Source organism: Dryobates pubescens, chromosome 17, assembly GCF_014839835.1.
Source record: "Dryobates pubescens isolate bDryPub1 chromosome 17, bDryPub1.pri, whole genome shotgun sequence".
NCBI classification, from domain to species: Eukaryota; Metazoa; Chordata; class Aves; order Piciformes; family Picidae; genus Dryobates; species Dryobates pubescens.
This window is the reverse complement of record NC_071628.1, coordinates 9,277,787-9,292,540: the sequence shown is the minus strand read 5'-3', so window position 1 is coordinate 9,292,540 and position 14,754 is coordinate 9,277,787. Positions and strand designations below refer to the sequence as shown.

General features: G+C 52.8%; 1 protein-coding gene across 1 annotated transcript in view; it reads left to right on the top strand.

Moving 5' to 3' along the window:
• The first annotated feature begins 1,776 nt into the window (after positions 1-1,776).
• Positions 1,777-14,754, top strand: part of ITGA11 (integrin subunit alpha 11) — a 65,823-nt gene continuing 52,845 nt past the window's right edge. Inside the window, exons 1-2 of the mRNA XM_009903868.2 lie at positions 1,777-1,924; positions 10,239-10,350. Coding sequence (XP_009902170.2) covers positions 1,873-1,924; positions 10,239-10,350 — 164 coding nt within the window. The 5' untranslated portion in view covers positions 1,777-1,872. The remainder of the gene's footprint in view (positions 1,925-10,238; positions 10,351-14,754) is intronic.

The following is a 14,754-nucleotide window of genomic DNA, read 5'->3' as shown; positions in this document are numbered from 1 at the left end:
AAAATCAGTTGGGAAATGTAGTGAAGGACTGGAAGTTTCTGCCCACCAATGTTTTGCTGGTGGAAGGAGCCACCCTACAAACAGGCTGAAGAGCATCTGCATCTCTGCACCGCTTTGGATCCTAGTGCTGCTTTGATCTCCTTCCAGGTACGTCCTCTTCTCGCCTGCAGAACCCCAACGTGTGTTTTCAGGAGAGAAGACATCTCCCAGACACTCTGTTCCATCCAAGAGTGTCTCAAGGAGCAGTTATCTGCCTGCTGCAGACCCCAAACTGTCTGACAGACACTCAGTAGGTAGAGACAGTGGTGTCTGGACCCATCTCAAAAGGTCTTTGTTCTTGGATGGGTGGGAAGAGGAACAAAAAAAATCCCATCAAGGACCTTCTCTTCCTCTTCTGCTTCAAGGGGAGGAGAGCTGGCACCCTGGTGTTGGCAGCAGTGGGCAGACCAATCTGGGTTTGCTTTTCTCCTTGCTACAAGGTCAGTCCTACCAAGCTTGATCACTGCAGGTAGCAGCTGCATGTGGAGATGTTCCTGTTGGAAAGCAGGTCAGGAAGGATCTCCTGGGTCACATCCACTGTAGGAAAATAAACCAAGGAAGGAAGGAAAGTTGTGGTTGGTCCTACCTTGCCATCAGAGCCACCCCAGCAGGATCATGTGGTGTCCTCCATGGGTGCTCCAGGCTGTGTCCCAGCCCCAAAGCCTCACCAGGTTTGCAACTGAGCTCCTGCTGCAGCTGCCTCCTGGGTACTTCCTCCCTGGGCACCTGTCTCACTCTCTTCCACCCTGGGAGTGTCATCTGTGCAGAGATAGAACCTGAGCAGGAGGGGTACCCAGCTGGAGGTGGCATCTGAACAGATGCAGCACCCAAGCTTAGGTGGCACCTGGGCAAGTAGAGGTGGTATTTGAACAGAAGTGGCACCCAAGTGGAGGTGGCACCTAAGCAAAGATGGCATCCAAGTGGAGGTGGCACCTAAGCAGAGGCAGTGCCCAGGTGGAGGTGGCATCTGGCAGATGTAGGACCCAAGCTTAAGCCATGCCTGTGCAAGAAGAGGTGGCACCTGAGCTGATGTGCCTCCTACACAGAAGGGGCACCCAAGTGGAGATGGCACTGAGCAGAGGGGCTGCTCAGCTGGAGGTGGGATCTGAGCAGAATTAGCACCTCAGGCAGCATGTGCAAGCAGGCATGGCACTCGAGTGGAGGTGACATCCAAGCAGGGACAGCACCCAAGTGGAGGTAGCCAGGTGGGGGTGGCATCTGAGTAGGTGTAGAACTCAAGCTTAGGTGGCCTCTGAGCAGAGGTACTGCCCAAGCAGAAGTGGCCCCTGAGTAAAAGTGGAGGCAGGGGGAGGTGACATCCAAGTGGAGGTGGCACTGAGCAGAGATGAGTGGAAGTGGTACCTAGGCAGAAGTGGCATCCAAACAGAGGTGGCGCCTGAGGGGAGCTGGCACCAGAGGAGCCGTTGCCAGAGGTGGCACCTCACGACCATCGGTGACCCTGTCCAGAGCTGCCATCCCCAACACCCCTCTGGGGTGGGGGGGTCCGTGAGGGCCCCCAGCAGGGTACTACAGAGAGAAGCCCCAAGTGCTGATGTGGGGTTTGAAGCTCTCAACCTTCACAGCCCTACTGGGAAGCCGATCCCTAAAGGGTGCTGCGGCCATCCGAAGGCTGTCCCCTCTCCCGTCCTCTCCTGCTGTACCTCCTACCAGTTCCTCTCGTCCCTCCCACTCCCTCCCAATGTTCCTTCTTCTGTCAGGGAGCCGGGAAAGGCTGGGAATAAGGAAAGGGCTCTGCGAGTGGAGCTACCAGTCTGGCCAGCTGCCTCCCACCGATGCTCGGGAACGGAGAGCAGGGCAGCCAGTGGACCTCCCATGGACCTTCCCAGCGGGATGCTCCTCGCCTGCTCCCTCTGCCTCCTGCCCGGTAAGCAGCTGCTCCCCTTCCGGCAAGAGCAAGGGGGGAAACGGAGTAACTTTGGCTTCTTTGGGAAAAATGCCGGGAAAAGCCAAAGGTTAATAAGGCTTCTGGAAGAGTCTTGCTGGGAGAAGGAGGGAAGGAGTGAGCCAGGCGGGCAAAGAGGAGTTGAAAGGATCGGAGACTTTGCTGGGCTCCCCAGGACTGGAGATGTGTGCTGGGCTCTCCGGAGATGGAGATCTTTGCTGTGCTCCTTAGAGATGGAGACCTTTGCTGGGCTCTCCAGAACTGAAGATCTCTGCTGGGCTCCCCAGGGTTGAGGAACTTTGCTGGGCTCCCCAGGAACGAGGGGGTGAGCAGCATGGTGTCCGTCCAGCTGCCCCTCCTCAGCCGGGCTGCAGTCGGTGTGGGGTTATTTAGTGCTTTTGCTGAAGCATCAGATGGGGGGGGGGGGGGAGGAAATCCACCCCCCCACCCCCCGGATAGAGCCAGCTCCTTTTGCCTGAAGCTAACTTCTGAGCCCCCTCTGTGGCTTGTCCCAGAGCACGAAGGGGCTGCGGGAGAGAAACTTTATTGGTGTTTAATACGTTTTAAAACGAGGTTTTAGCTGAAAGTTTGGCTGGGGGGAGACGAGCTCCAGCTTCCCCCCGTAGGGCTCTGTGTGCTGGGAAGAGCTCTGCTGGGAGCTCGGTGGGGGGAGGAGGAAAAGGGGAGGGGGTTGGTGTAGGGGAGGTTATGCTGCTGCTGCTGCTTGTCCCACTCAGGCTGTCCTCTTGCAGAAAGAGGCTCCCCGGCAGCGCTCGTTTTTGTTGCGATCCCATCTGCAACCCTCCCACACTCAGCCCAGCTGCCAAACTGGGACCGCTGGGTGCTGCAAAACGGGAGAGGGCGGCGGGGGTTGGAGGGGGAGAGGAAAAACCTCTCCCAGAGCAGGAGCACCGCCACAGGCTCACGCCTCTCCACCAGCCGTCTCTGAACATCCTGGTGGACAACCATGCCAGGGTGGATGTTTTCTTAGCGTCTTTCATTCCACGCCCCCCCCCCCAACTTCTGAATTGCAGCGTGGCTGGAGCTGCCTTGCTGTGCTTAATGGGGACCATCTGCAGGAGCTTTGCATGGCGGCAACGAGCGGGGCAGGACGTGGGGCTGCTGGATGCAGCACGGAGGTGGTGGCACAGCCCCACGGAGGGACAGAGCCTGTGGGGTAGGATCCCCTCAGAGAGCTGCTGGTGGTGGGAAGAGGGATGGGAGCTGTGGAGCGTAGCTGGGGGAGGTGGAAAATCAGTGAGGGTGCCTTGGGATGAGCAGCAATTCTCCTCGGGGGCTTCTGTCTGTAGATGTTTCTGCCCGTGGGGGTTTCTGCCCACGAGGAGGGTTCCACACACCCCATCCCCCCCTGAAAAATTTCTAGTCATGGAAGTTGCTTCCCACGTGTGTTCCTGCCCACTGGGGTTTCTGCCTGTGGATGTTTCTCCCTATGGATTTTTCTGCCCATGGACATTTCCACCCAAAGGGGTTTCTTCCCACAGAGGTTTCCACCCAAAGGGGTTTCTTCCCACAGAGGTTTCTGCCCAAGGGGGTTTCTTCCCACAGAGGTTTCTGCCTGTGGGTGCTCTTTCTGTCCAGTCAGGTTTCTCCCCCCGTGTGTTCCTGCTCACAGGTCTCTCTGCCCATGGATGTTTCTTCCCACAAGGGTTTCTTCTCACAAAGATTTCTGCCCACAGCAGTTTCTCTCCATGAAGATTTCTACCCCCAGGGGTTTCTATTCCACCACTGCTCTGGGGCAGCTGGCTCCAGCACCCTTCACACCAAAGAAGCTTCTCTTCATCTTCACATGGAACCTTCTGACTTCCAGTTTTTGCTCACTGCCCCTTGTCCTGTCCCTGGGCACCACTGACAAGAGTCTGTCTCCATCCTCTTGCCCCACACCCTTTATCTCTTGCTGAGCACTGAGCAGATCCCCTCTCAGGCTGCTCTTCTCCAGGCTCAACAGCCCCAGGGCTCACAGAATCACAGAATTTTAGGGGTTGGAAGATACCCCAAAAGACCATCTAGTCCAAAGCCCCTGCCAGAGCAGGAGGGCTCTCAGCCTTTCCTCCTCACAGAGATGCTCCAGGCTCCTCAGCATCTTTGTAGCCTCCACTGGACTCTGCCCAGTAGTTCCCTGTTCTCTTGAACTGAGGAACACAGAACTAGACTCAGTCCTCCAGTGGCCTCACTAGCACAGAGTAGAGGGGCAGAAGAACCTCCCTCAACCTGCTGGCCACACTCTTCTTCATGCACCCCAGGAGACCATTGGCCACCTTGGCCACAAGGGCACATTCCTGGCTCATGGTGACCTTGTTGTCCACCAGCACTCCCAGGTCCTTCTCTGCAGAGGTCTCCAGCAGGTCAGCCCTCGCCTGTACTGGAGCAGGGGCTTATTCCTCTCCAGGTTGTTGAACTTCATGAGATTCCCCTCACCCAGCTCTCCAGCCTGTCCAGGTTTCTCTGAACAGCAGCACATCCTGCTGGGGTGTCACCTCTCCTCCCAGTTTGTATCCTCATCAGACCTCTGTCTTTAATTCCTATCAAACACTCACTAAATGAGACCCTGGAAGCACCAACTTCTTCCCCAGGTCACTATCTGAGAGCCAGCATTTGTCATCAGCTATTAGGAGCCAGGCTGGGGTTTGGTGGCTGCTGCAGTGGTGGATGGAGAGCCAGGGAATGCTGAGGATGAAGAGAGGATCAGTCATCCCCGGCATGCTGCAACATTCCTGGTTACCCACAAGCTCTCTGACAAACAGCTCCAGGGCCTTAGCTGCACAAGTACCTTCTGCTTCCATAACTCCTGCTCTCTGGGCCCTCAAAAGCTGGGGAGAAGCTGTTTGATGGCCACATTTGCTGGGCATTCATTAGTGATCAAACACCAATGGCATCAGCAACAGAGACAGATCTCTGCCCACCCCTTTCTCAGGGGGACACCAGGAAAGGGAAGAGCTGGGGGGGGGCATGGAGGAGGACTTGGCTTTTCAGAGCTCCATGCTTCTCAAGGGGGTTTATCAGGCCTCTCCTGGACAAAGTTTTTTCCACTGGAAGTGTTGTCAGACTGCCCAGGGGAGGTGGTGGAGTCACCATCCCTGGAGGTGTTTAAAAGCCATGTGGGTGTGGTGCTTGGGGACATGGCTTAGTGGTGGACTTGGTAGAGTAGGGTTCATGATTAGACTCAATGGGCTTGGAGGTCTTTTCCAACCTAAATTTGGTTTTTCCAACAAAGTTTGTGAGGGGTTTAGGGCACAGCCCTGTGAGGAGAGGCTGAGGGAGCTGGGGTTGCTTAGCCTGGAGAAGAGGAGGCTCAGGGCAGACCTTATTGCTGTCTACAACTCCCTGAAGGGAGGCTGTAGCCAGGTGGGGGTTGGTCTCTTCTTCCAGGCAAGCAGCACCAGAACAAGAGGACACAGTCTCAAGCTGTGCCAGGGCAGGTTTAGACTGGAGGTGAGGAAAAAGTTCTTCCCAGAAAGAGAGGCTGACCATTGGAACGTGCTGCCCAGGGAGGTGGTAGAGTCACCATCCCTGGAGATGTTCAAAAAAGGATTGGGGGTGGCACTTGGAGCCATGGTTTAGTTAGTCATGAGGTGTTGAGTGACAGGTTGGACTTGATGATCTCTGAGGTCTTTTCCAACCTTATTGATTCTATGATTCTAACTTAGCAAAGTTAGGTCAGTGATTGGACTTGATGATCTTAAAGCTCTTTCCCAGCAATTCTATGAAGCTAGGATTCTATGAGGACCCTCTCTGGAAAACAAAAGCAATGAAGGGAAAGAGATGCATGGTCTGACACAAAGGACGTTCTCACATCTCAGCACATCCTCAATGGATGGAAGTCAAAACATGATACAGTCCAAAAAATAAAAAAGGGGGGGAAGGGGGGAAAAAACCAAACCTCAAAGCATAGAATCATAGAATGGTTTGGGTTGGAAGGGACCTTAAAGATCATCTAGTTCCAACTCCTCTGCAATGGGCAAAGACACCTCCCACTAGCCCAGGTTTCCCTGCAGCCAAAAGAAAAGAAGAAAAAAAGGTGGGGAAAAAAGGAAAAAGGGCGGGGAGGGGAAAAGAAAGAAAAAGGGGACAAAAGGGGGGGGGGGGGGAGGGAAAAAAGGGAGGAAAGGGGAGGGAAATGGAGAAAAAAAGGGGGAAAAAGGGGGGGAAATGAAGGGGAAAAAAGGGGATAAGGGGGGAAAATGGAGGGGAAAAAAGGGAAAAAGGAGGGGGAAGGATAAAGGGGGGGAAATGGAGAAAAAAGGGGAAAAAAGAAAGCAAGGGGAAAGGAGGAAAAAGGAAAAAAGGGGGGAAATGGAGAAAAAAGGGGGAAAAAGAAAGAAAGGGGGGAAATGAAGGAAAAAATGGGAAAAAGGGGGGGGGAAGGGGAAAAAAAAGAAAAAAGGAGAAAGAGAAAAAATAAATAAGAAAAAAAGAGGAAAAATAAATAAGAAAAAAAAATAAAAAAGAAAAAAAAGGGGGGGAAGGAAAAAAAAAAAAAAAGAGAGGGAATTCTTCTGGCAGCTCCAGTTCCCAATTGGTGTCTCCTTAAATCACAAAGGCAGCAGAAGCAAGAGGCACAAGCAAAGGTAAAAACACGAGGAGAGGTGTGGGACCTCAAGAGAGTTCCAGTTCCTGAAGGTTTCCCATACAGAGAGGACTTTCCAGTGAGGGTAGTGAGACGCTGCAACAGGTTGCCCAGGGAGGCTGTTGATGCCCCTTGCCTGGAGGTGTTCAAGGGCAAGTTGGATGAGGCCTTGAGCAACCTGGGCTAGTGGGAGGTGTCCCTGCCCGTGGCATTGGGGTTGGAACTGGAAGATCTCGAAGGTCCCTTCCAACCCAACCCGTTCTGTGAATCCATGACTTCTTTTTCCTCTTCTTGGCAGCAAAAGTGGCTTTTCTTCCCACTATTGTTTCCCAAATGTGTTTTGGGGTGTTTTGTTGTGTTGTTTGGTGTTGCTTTTTTGGTTGGGTTTTTTTTTAATCCCCCCCCCCCCCCCTTTTTAATATTTGATCTGACAAGGATCAAAAGTTTGGACTCCACAGAAGCTCCAGTTCGGAAGGGAGGTATTTGAGGCTTCCTGCCTTGGCTGCATCACAAGCAAAACATGTGGCTTTTGGTCACTTATTTATGAGAGTGATGTCACTCCTGACAAGAAAATGAGAGTCTCTGCTCTTTGGGTTGCTAAATCTCCTTGAAAGCCTCTCTAAAAGCTCCCAGCAGTTTCAACCAAGTTTAAAGATTCTCCAGTTCTTCCTTGCAGTTCTTCCCCACCCCCATGCCTCGAGAGCTTCCACATCTGGGGTCAACGGGACAGCAATGTGCCCTTGTGGCCAAGAAAGCAAACAGTCTCCTGGGATGCGTTAAGAGGAGTGTGTCCAGCAGGGCAAGGGAGGTTTTCCTCCTCCCCCTCTCCTCTGCCCTGGTGAGACCACATCTGGAGTATTGCACCCAGTTCTGGGCTCCCCAGTTCAAGAGAGGCAGGGAAACACTAGAGAGAGTCCAACAGAAACTATGAGGATGATTAAGGGACTGGAGCATCTGTCTGATGAGGAAAGGCTGAGAGACCTGGGGCTGTTTAGTCTGGAGAATCACAGAATCACCAAGGCTGGAAGGGATCTCAAAGATCATCAAGTCCAACCTGTCACTACAGACCTCATGACTAAACCATGGCACCAAGTGCCATGTCCAGTCCCCTCTTGAACACCGCCAGGGATGGTGACTCCACCGCCTCCCTGGGCAGCACATTCCCTGAGAGGAGATCTCCTTAATGTTCACAAGTATCTGAAGGGGGTGTATCAAGAAGAAGGGGCCTGGCTCTCTGCAGTGGTGTCCTGTGATAGAACAGGGGGAACAGATACAAACTGGAGCACAGGAAGTTCCACTGCAGTGTGAGGAGAAACTTCTTTACTGTGAGGGTGCCAGAGCACTGGAGCAGGCTGTCCAACAAGGCTTCTCTGGAGAAGGGACCTTGAAGGTCATCTAACCCAACCCTCCTGCAGTCAGCAGGGACATCTGCAACCCGAGCAGGTTGCTGAGAGCCCCAACCCACCTGACCTACAATGATTCCAGGGATGAGGCATCTCCCCAGCTCTCCTCTAAGCAACCAGGGCTGGGCTCTCACCATGCCTAGGGCTAAAAACTTCTCCCTTTGATCTAATCTCCCTCCTATTTCTCTGCTGGGCAACGGTTAACTCCGAGGAGGTTTTAATTTGTTTTGTGATGTTAAATGAGGTCAATCTACCACAAAATATGCTGGCTTGCTTCCTCCTGCCTCCTTTTTTTTTTCCCCTCCCCTTCCCCCTTGCTTTCTAGAATTTCTTTTCCTAGGGTTTAAAGCTCCTTACCTCAGCTCTCCTTGGCCAGGCTCTGTGGTTCTCTCTTTCCAGAGCCAACGCTGCAGATTTATTCCTGTCACTGCAAAAAAAAGCCCCCAACCCTTCAGGTTTATCCTTAACATTCCTCCCTATCAAAACACTTTGCATCCTGATTTTGTTTTCCACTTGGGAAGCAGTATTTCTAATCCCTCCTGGGGATGGCCCCCTTTATACCTCTCCAAGTGACCCTTCTGCTGCTTTTAAAGTCGCCCTGTGATGATCGCATTCTGTGATCCTCGGTGGGGGCACCAGGACCTTTGATGTGTAGCCACAGCTTCTTTCTCCCTGCAGGCAAACAAAGAGCTGGGATGTGGCTTCAAGCTGCACCAGGGGAGGTTTAGATTGGAGAGTAGGAAAAAAAATTGCTTTCCTGAAAGAACAGGCTGCTCAGGGAGGTGGGGGAGCCACCATCCCTGGAGGGGTTCAAAACACACCTAGATCTGGCACTTTAGGACATGGTTTAGTGGGCATGGAGGTGTTGGGTTGACTGGATGATCTTAGAGGTCTCTTCCAACCCTAATGATTCTGTGATCTCCTGGCTATCCCACATCCCTCCCTGGAGCACCATCTCCTTACTGGAATCTGGGCCATGCCACTTTAGGTTTGAGCAAGCCCATGGGGAGATGCTGCTGTAAGTTACAAACATCTCCCTGTGGAAGCCATGCAGCCATGGAGGGTTTGAACATGGTGCTGGCCTCATCCAAAGTCTGTCTATCCAGGCAACCAGCACCAGAACAAGAGGACACAGTCTCAGGCTGCACCAGGGGTGGTTTAGGCTGGAGGTTAGGAGGAAGTTCTACACAGAGAGAGTGATTGCCCATTGGAATGGGCTGCCTGAGGAGGTGGTAGAGTCACCATCACTGGAGGTGTTCAGGAGGAGACTTGATGGGGTGCTTGGTTGCATGGTTTAGTTGATTAGGTGGTGTTGGATGATAGGTTGGACACGATGATCTTGAAGGTCTCTTCCAACCTGGTTTATTCTATTCTATTCTATCCATGGATGAATACTGGGATATTGTGGGACCTGGACCTGCTGGTGATGGGGCATGGGGTTGCTTGTGATGGGACAGGGATCAGCTGGTGACAGGACAGGGAGCTGGTAATGGTCATTTGGACTTGCTGGTGATAGGATATGAACCTGCTGGCTATGGAACATGGACCACAGGACATGGGTGGCTGCAGCATTTTTCAGACACCAGTCCCTGTTGTGACCCTGGAGAACATGGTGGTGGTGGCAATCACCATTAACAGCAGCTGCTGCTCCACAGCTGGAGGAGCAAAGCATTGCAGAGCAGCATCACCCATTGTAGAAAGCTTGAGGAGATGTCAGAGGGGAGGAGGATGCCCTTGTCTCCCCTTCCCATGCCCATCCTGGCTTCAGCTGATTCACCTTTTCCTTTCTCATAAATCAGAAACACCCTTGCTGGGGTGGAGCCCCTTTGCAGGTGGGCTGAGGACCAGGGGTGTGACCTCTCAACCCTAAATGAACCACCTTAAAGCTGCAGCCCTGGGGCTGGCTACTCCCTGGGGGCCCAGAGATGGAGTGCTGGGTGGCTGCAGGTGAGCTGGAGATGTCATGCTCCTTTCTGTCATGGTTGGCTGTGGGGATACTGTGCCACAGAGCTGCTGTGATGGGATAAAACCACCCCTGCTTCATGCTGGACCTTCCTGGGGCAGGTTATTCCATTTGAGGGAGCAGTGTTCCCAGGATGGTTGAGGCTGGAGATACCTTAGTCCAAGCCCTGCTCAAGGAAGGTCACCTGGAATAGGTTGCTGTGTTCACTGGGGGGTTGAATATCTCCATGAAGGAAGCCTGCACAACCTCTTAGGGTGAGCTTTTTGGCTTCTGGCCCCAGTCAGACCATTTCCCCCCTACCACCTCAGTGCCTTGGCTGATGGAATCCTCCTTTTCTCCCCTCAGGGTTCAGCGACACCTTCAACATTGACACCAAGAGGCCCAAAATCATAGCTGGCTCCAAGGAAGCCTATTTTGGCTACACTGTGCAGCAGCATGACATTGGAGGCAAGAAATGGTAAGTGAGCTCTGAAGGGGACCACAACTAAAGCAACCTGTCTAACATGCTGAGTGTCTCCTCCTGCTCCACCCAACCACCTGTTTGGGGTGGGCAGGGCTGGGGCTCCAAAGGAAACTGAGGTTTGCTCTTGATGATGCTGGTGCCAAGCCAGCATGGGTGAAGCAGAGAGGAAAGGCCCTTTTCCTTTCAAAAAAGAGGAGTTTTGGGTGGAGGACAGCAACATGTTTTGTATTCCATGGCTGGGAGTGTAGGGAAGGTGCTGAGCTCTGGTTCCTGCCCGGTGACTTCTTGGTAGCAGGTGCCTCGCTTCAGGCAGGTTCAGGGTTCCCTGGAGTGTCTCAGCTTCCAACACTTGTTGGAAAACCATCTGGGTTTTGGGTTGAGGCCATTTCATATCATTTCCACCCAAGAGCTGCGGTCTGCAGAAGTGCTCAGACCTGCCTGGGTCCCTCAGGAGTGCAAGATGAGACTCAGAGGGGCTTTGCTCAGGTTTTGGGTTTCGTGGCAGGTTTTGCTCCTCATCTGCACTGATCCCTGCTGGGGGATCCTGCACAGATGTTGGCAGAGACTCCTTGGTGCTCTCCAGGAGCACATCTGGATGTTGCAGTGATAAAGACAGCTCAAAAGCACCTGGAAATTCCCTGCAACTTAAACACTGCCCAACTGAAGGAGCTACCCCGGGGTGGATGAGCGCCAGGCTGAAGGCAGCATCCAAACACCAAACTACAACAGATGGACACCTCTGAAATTCCAAATCTGGACCTGTGTTGCCTTTGCTGGTTCTGATGGTGGGCAAGGGGCTGGGCCCTATCCTGACACCTCAAGCTGAGCTAAGATTTCACTGCAAGGAACAGGGAGGTTTGGCTTTGACCTTGCTTTGCTCAGCTGACGTCTGGCTTGAAGCCTCTCTGCTTATTGCTTCTCTTCTGTTTCATGGAGGGTTGAGGACAGCCACCCAGGCAGGCAGTGTGGAGAACATCTGAGTCCCAGTTTCCCACAGGAATAGTGTGCTTTTCCCAAATGGTTCCATGCATCCAGTTAAGGGAGTGATGCTGATGCTGTGTTGTGTATGCAGGAGCCCTCAGGGTGCTCCAAGCTGCATTCTGAGGAGCAATTCAATCCACGGTGATGTTGCTGCTCTCTGGGTCCCTGTTTCCTTCCACTTTTCAGCAGAGACCTGAGTTAATACTCATAAAGCTTTGAGGGGTGAGTTAAGGCTCAGCTTTGTCCTCTGGGGTAGGCTGGGAAGAGATGGGACTGTGTGTGGTGCAACTGTCTCTGCTCCATTGCAGAGATGGGTCCCTAGCAGGTGTTTGGGCACCTAGTGACCCCTCCAAGGTCCAGAGAGTCACATCTACATGGCAGTCATGAGCTTTCCCACAGCTTCAACTCAAGACCAAGCTCAGGGCTGCTTGTAGCCAGGTTTGAGACTCCCTAGAAGAATGATCATACCAGACACCAGAGCATCCTTGCAGGTGGACATCTCCATGGTCCACGAGCAGATTTTGCACGCAGCAGTCGAAGAGCTTTCTCCTAGAGCTGACCCTGTGTGGGCTGTGCTGGGGACTGGGTGGTATCTCAAGATGCTTTTCATCTCTGCTATCCAGGAACCTGAGCTATGGGACTGTTTCCCAGCTGGCCAGCTTACACTTGACAAGCCAGAAACATCTGGCATGGGACACAGTCCTCCACCCCTTCTGCTTGAGAACGTGGATATTTACCCAGAGGAATGCTGGCTCTGGGGGGGTGGGTAAAGAATTTTAGGCAGCCTGACAACACAACTGCTCCTGGCCAAGGCCACCAGAGCACGTCATCAACAGGGCTGTTGAGCACTTCCAGTAAATAAAGCAAACTGCTGCTGCATCCCCTGCTTGAGACCTGAGTGGTGATGGCTCATGGGGAACAGATGATGTTGCTCTGCCTGGTGTGAAGGCTTCCATCCTCACCTTCCTCCGCTCAGTGCTGGAGCATGTCTGGGTGGCACCTTGTGCTTAATTTCTCAGGGGATCTCAGGCCCACCCTGGTGTCCCCATCCCTTAGCTGAGCCCAGGAAGAGTCCAGGTGTGTCTGCAAGATGGCAGGATGGGGACCATGCTGATCTGATGCTTCAGACCACTCTAACTCTTCATTTGCACAGAGCTCTGCTGTGCCATATTTTCTGCCAGGAATGGATCCAAACCCAAAAAATTTGGTGGCATTTGTGGTGGCCCCTGCAAGACAACCTCTCTGGGCAGCCTGCTCCAGGGCTCCAGCACCCTCACACCAAAGAACTTTCTACTCCTGCTCAGGTGGAACCTCCTAGGTTCCAGTTTGTGCTCATTGCCCTGTCTCTGGGCACCACTGAGAAGAGTCTGGCTCCATCCTCTTGCCCCACACGCTTTGGCTCTTGCTGAGCACTGAGCAGATCCCCTCTGGGGCTGCTCTTCTCCAGGCTCAACAGCCCCAGGGCTCTCAGCCTTTCCTCAGAGATGCTCCAGGCCCCTCAACATCTTTGTAGCCTCCACTGGACTCTCTCCAGTAGTTCCCACTCTCTTTTGAACAGGAGAGCCCAGAACTGGAACCAGCACTGAATTACACTGGTTTAGGCATGATCCTGGCTACACCTCACCAGAGGAACCTCAACTCTCCTGAAATTTGGGTGCTCTTCTGCTTTTTCCCCCGCCTTATGGTTTCAAGCTGCCACCACCACTGATGAGGTGAGCCAGGACTTCCCTGGTGACCAGCAAAGGCAGGATTGCTCCTCCTTTTCTAGCAGGTCTCTGGAGCAAGGAGCAGCTCACTTTGCTTTCTGCAGTCACACCAGATCCCAGCATGATGGGGGTAGGAGGAGACCTCTTGAGATCATCCAGTCCAACCCTCCTGCTAAAACAGGGTTTGGGCTTTCTTAGATCTGTCCTGCCAGCATCAGGCAGGACACAGTTGTAGTTTTCTCTTCTCTTGGTTCCTCTGCATGCAAACTATGTAAGTCCTCCACGTAGAATGAGTGCCTGTGTGCCCAGGAGCACAATGTCTCCTGGGACCTGCAATTATGGAGAACAAAATATGTCTGTTAAAGATGCTGTTGGAAATGAAGCCACCATGACTCACCCTGGTTAAAGGAGAAATGACTGAGCCAACAAAACAGCTATAGTCCAAGCCAAGGACATATAGAGTGAGCAGGATAATGATTGTGCTGAGCATCAGCCAACCCCAGTAGCTGGCAGGAGAAATGGAGATGTTAAGATGAAACCCCGAGTTGGTGGTAAGGCCGATGCCAGATGAGCATCCTTGAGTCCAATGAACTCCAGTGAGATGCAGAAGAGCTCAGAGAAACGAAATTGTTCTCTCAGAAGTATGGAGGGATGGTTCCAGCAACGTGCAGAGACCCAGCTGCCAAATACCAAATGTGGAATCTGAGGCCTTTGGCACCTGTCCTTCAGTCTGAGTCTTTTTGTGCTGCTTTTGGCTGGTGGGGAGGGTTCCAGAAGGGTTTCAAAGCAGCTTTTATGCAGGTATCCATGTGTGAAGGTATATTTGAGTGTATACAAACATGTTTTTCTTCTAGGTATATTTTTAGTTGGGACTGTTTCTCCCCCTCCCCACCCCCCCCCCCCCTTCTCACCTTGTGAGGTTGGAGCCAGATCATATTCATGTGGGGGTTTTGCAACCTCAACCCTGATAGTGGAAAATCTGGGAGGAAGGAATTCAGGTTATTAAATTCCAGGGGAAAAACCACTTGGATCTATACTACTCAAAAAACCCACCCCCAGCCCCCTCATGGATTTGTGGAGGGGGGTTTCTGCTCACTGATTTCCAGAACAGCGAGTGGCTTTCAGATCTTCCTCTCAACACCTTCTCTCCCTTCTTCATTAAGCTGGAGGTGCAACCCAAGTGGCTTCACCAAGTATGTGAGTGGAAAAAATGACAACAGGCTACTGAAATTCATCCTAAGGGGGAAATGTGGCTTGGTTCAGTTGGAGTCAGGCAGTGGCTGCCTTGTCCTGGAGCGTTCCCAGTGCAGGCAGGGGAAGTGGTGTCCAGTGTGATGGTCTCTGAGCACCTCCAGTCCTCAGGCTGTGCATCTTGGGAGAAATGAGGAGAGGCTGAGAGACCTAGAGGTGCTCAGCCTGGAGCAGAGCAGCCTGAGAGGGGATCTGCTCAATGCTCAGCAAGAGATAAAGGGTGAGGGGCAAGAGGGTGGGGTTGGGATCTTTTCAGTGGTGCCCAGCAACAGGACAAGGGGCAATGGGCACAAAGTAGAACCCAGCAGGCTCCATCTGAAGAAGAGGAGAAAGTTCTTTGGTATGAGGGTGCTGGAGCCCTGGAGCAGGCTGCCCAGAGAGGTTGTGGAGTCTCCTTCTCTGGAGAAATTATGAACCCACCTATATGTTGTGCTCCTGGGCAAGCTGCTGTGGGTGCCCC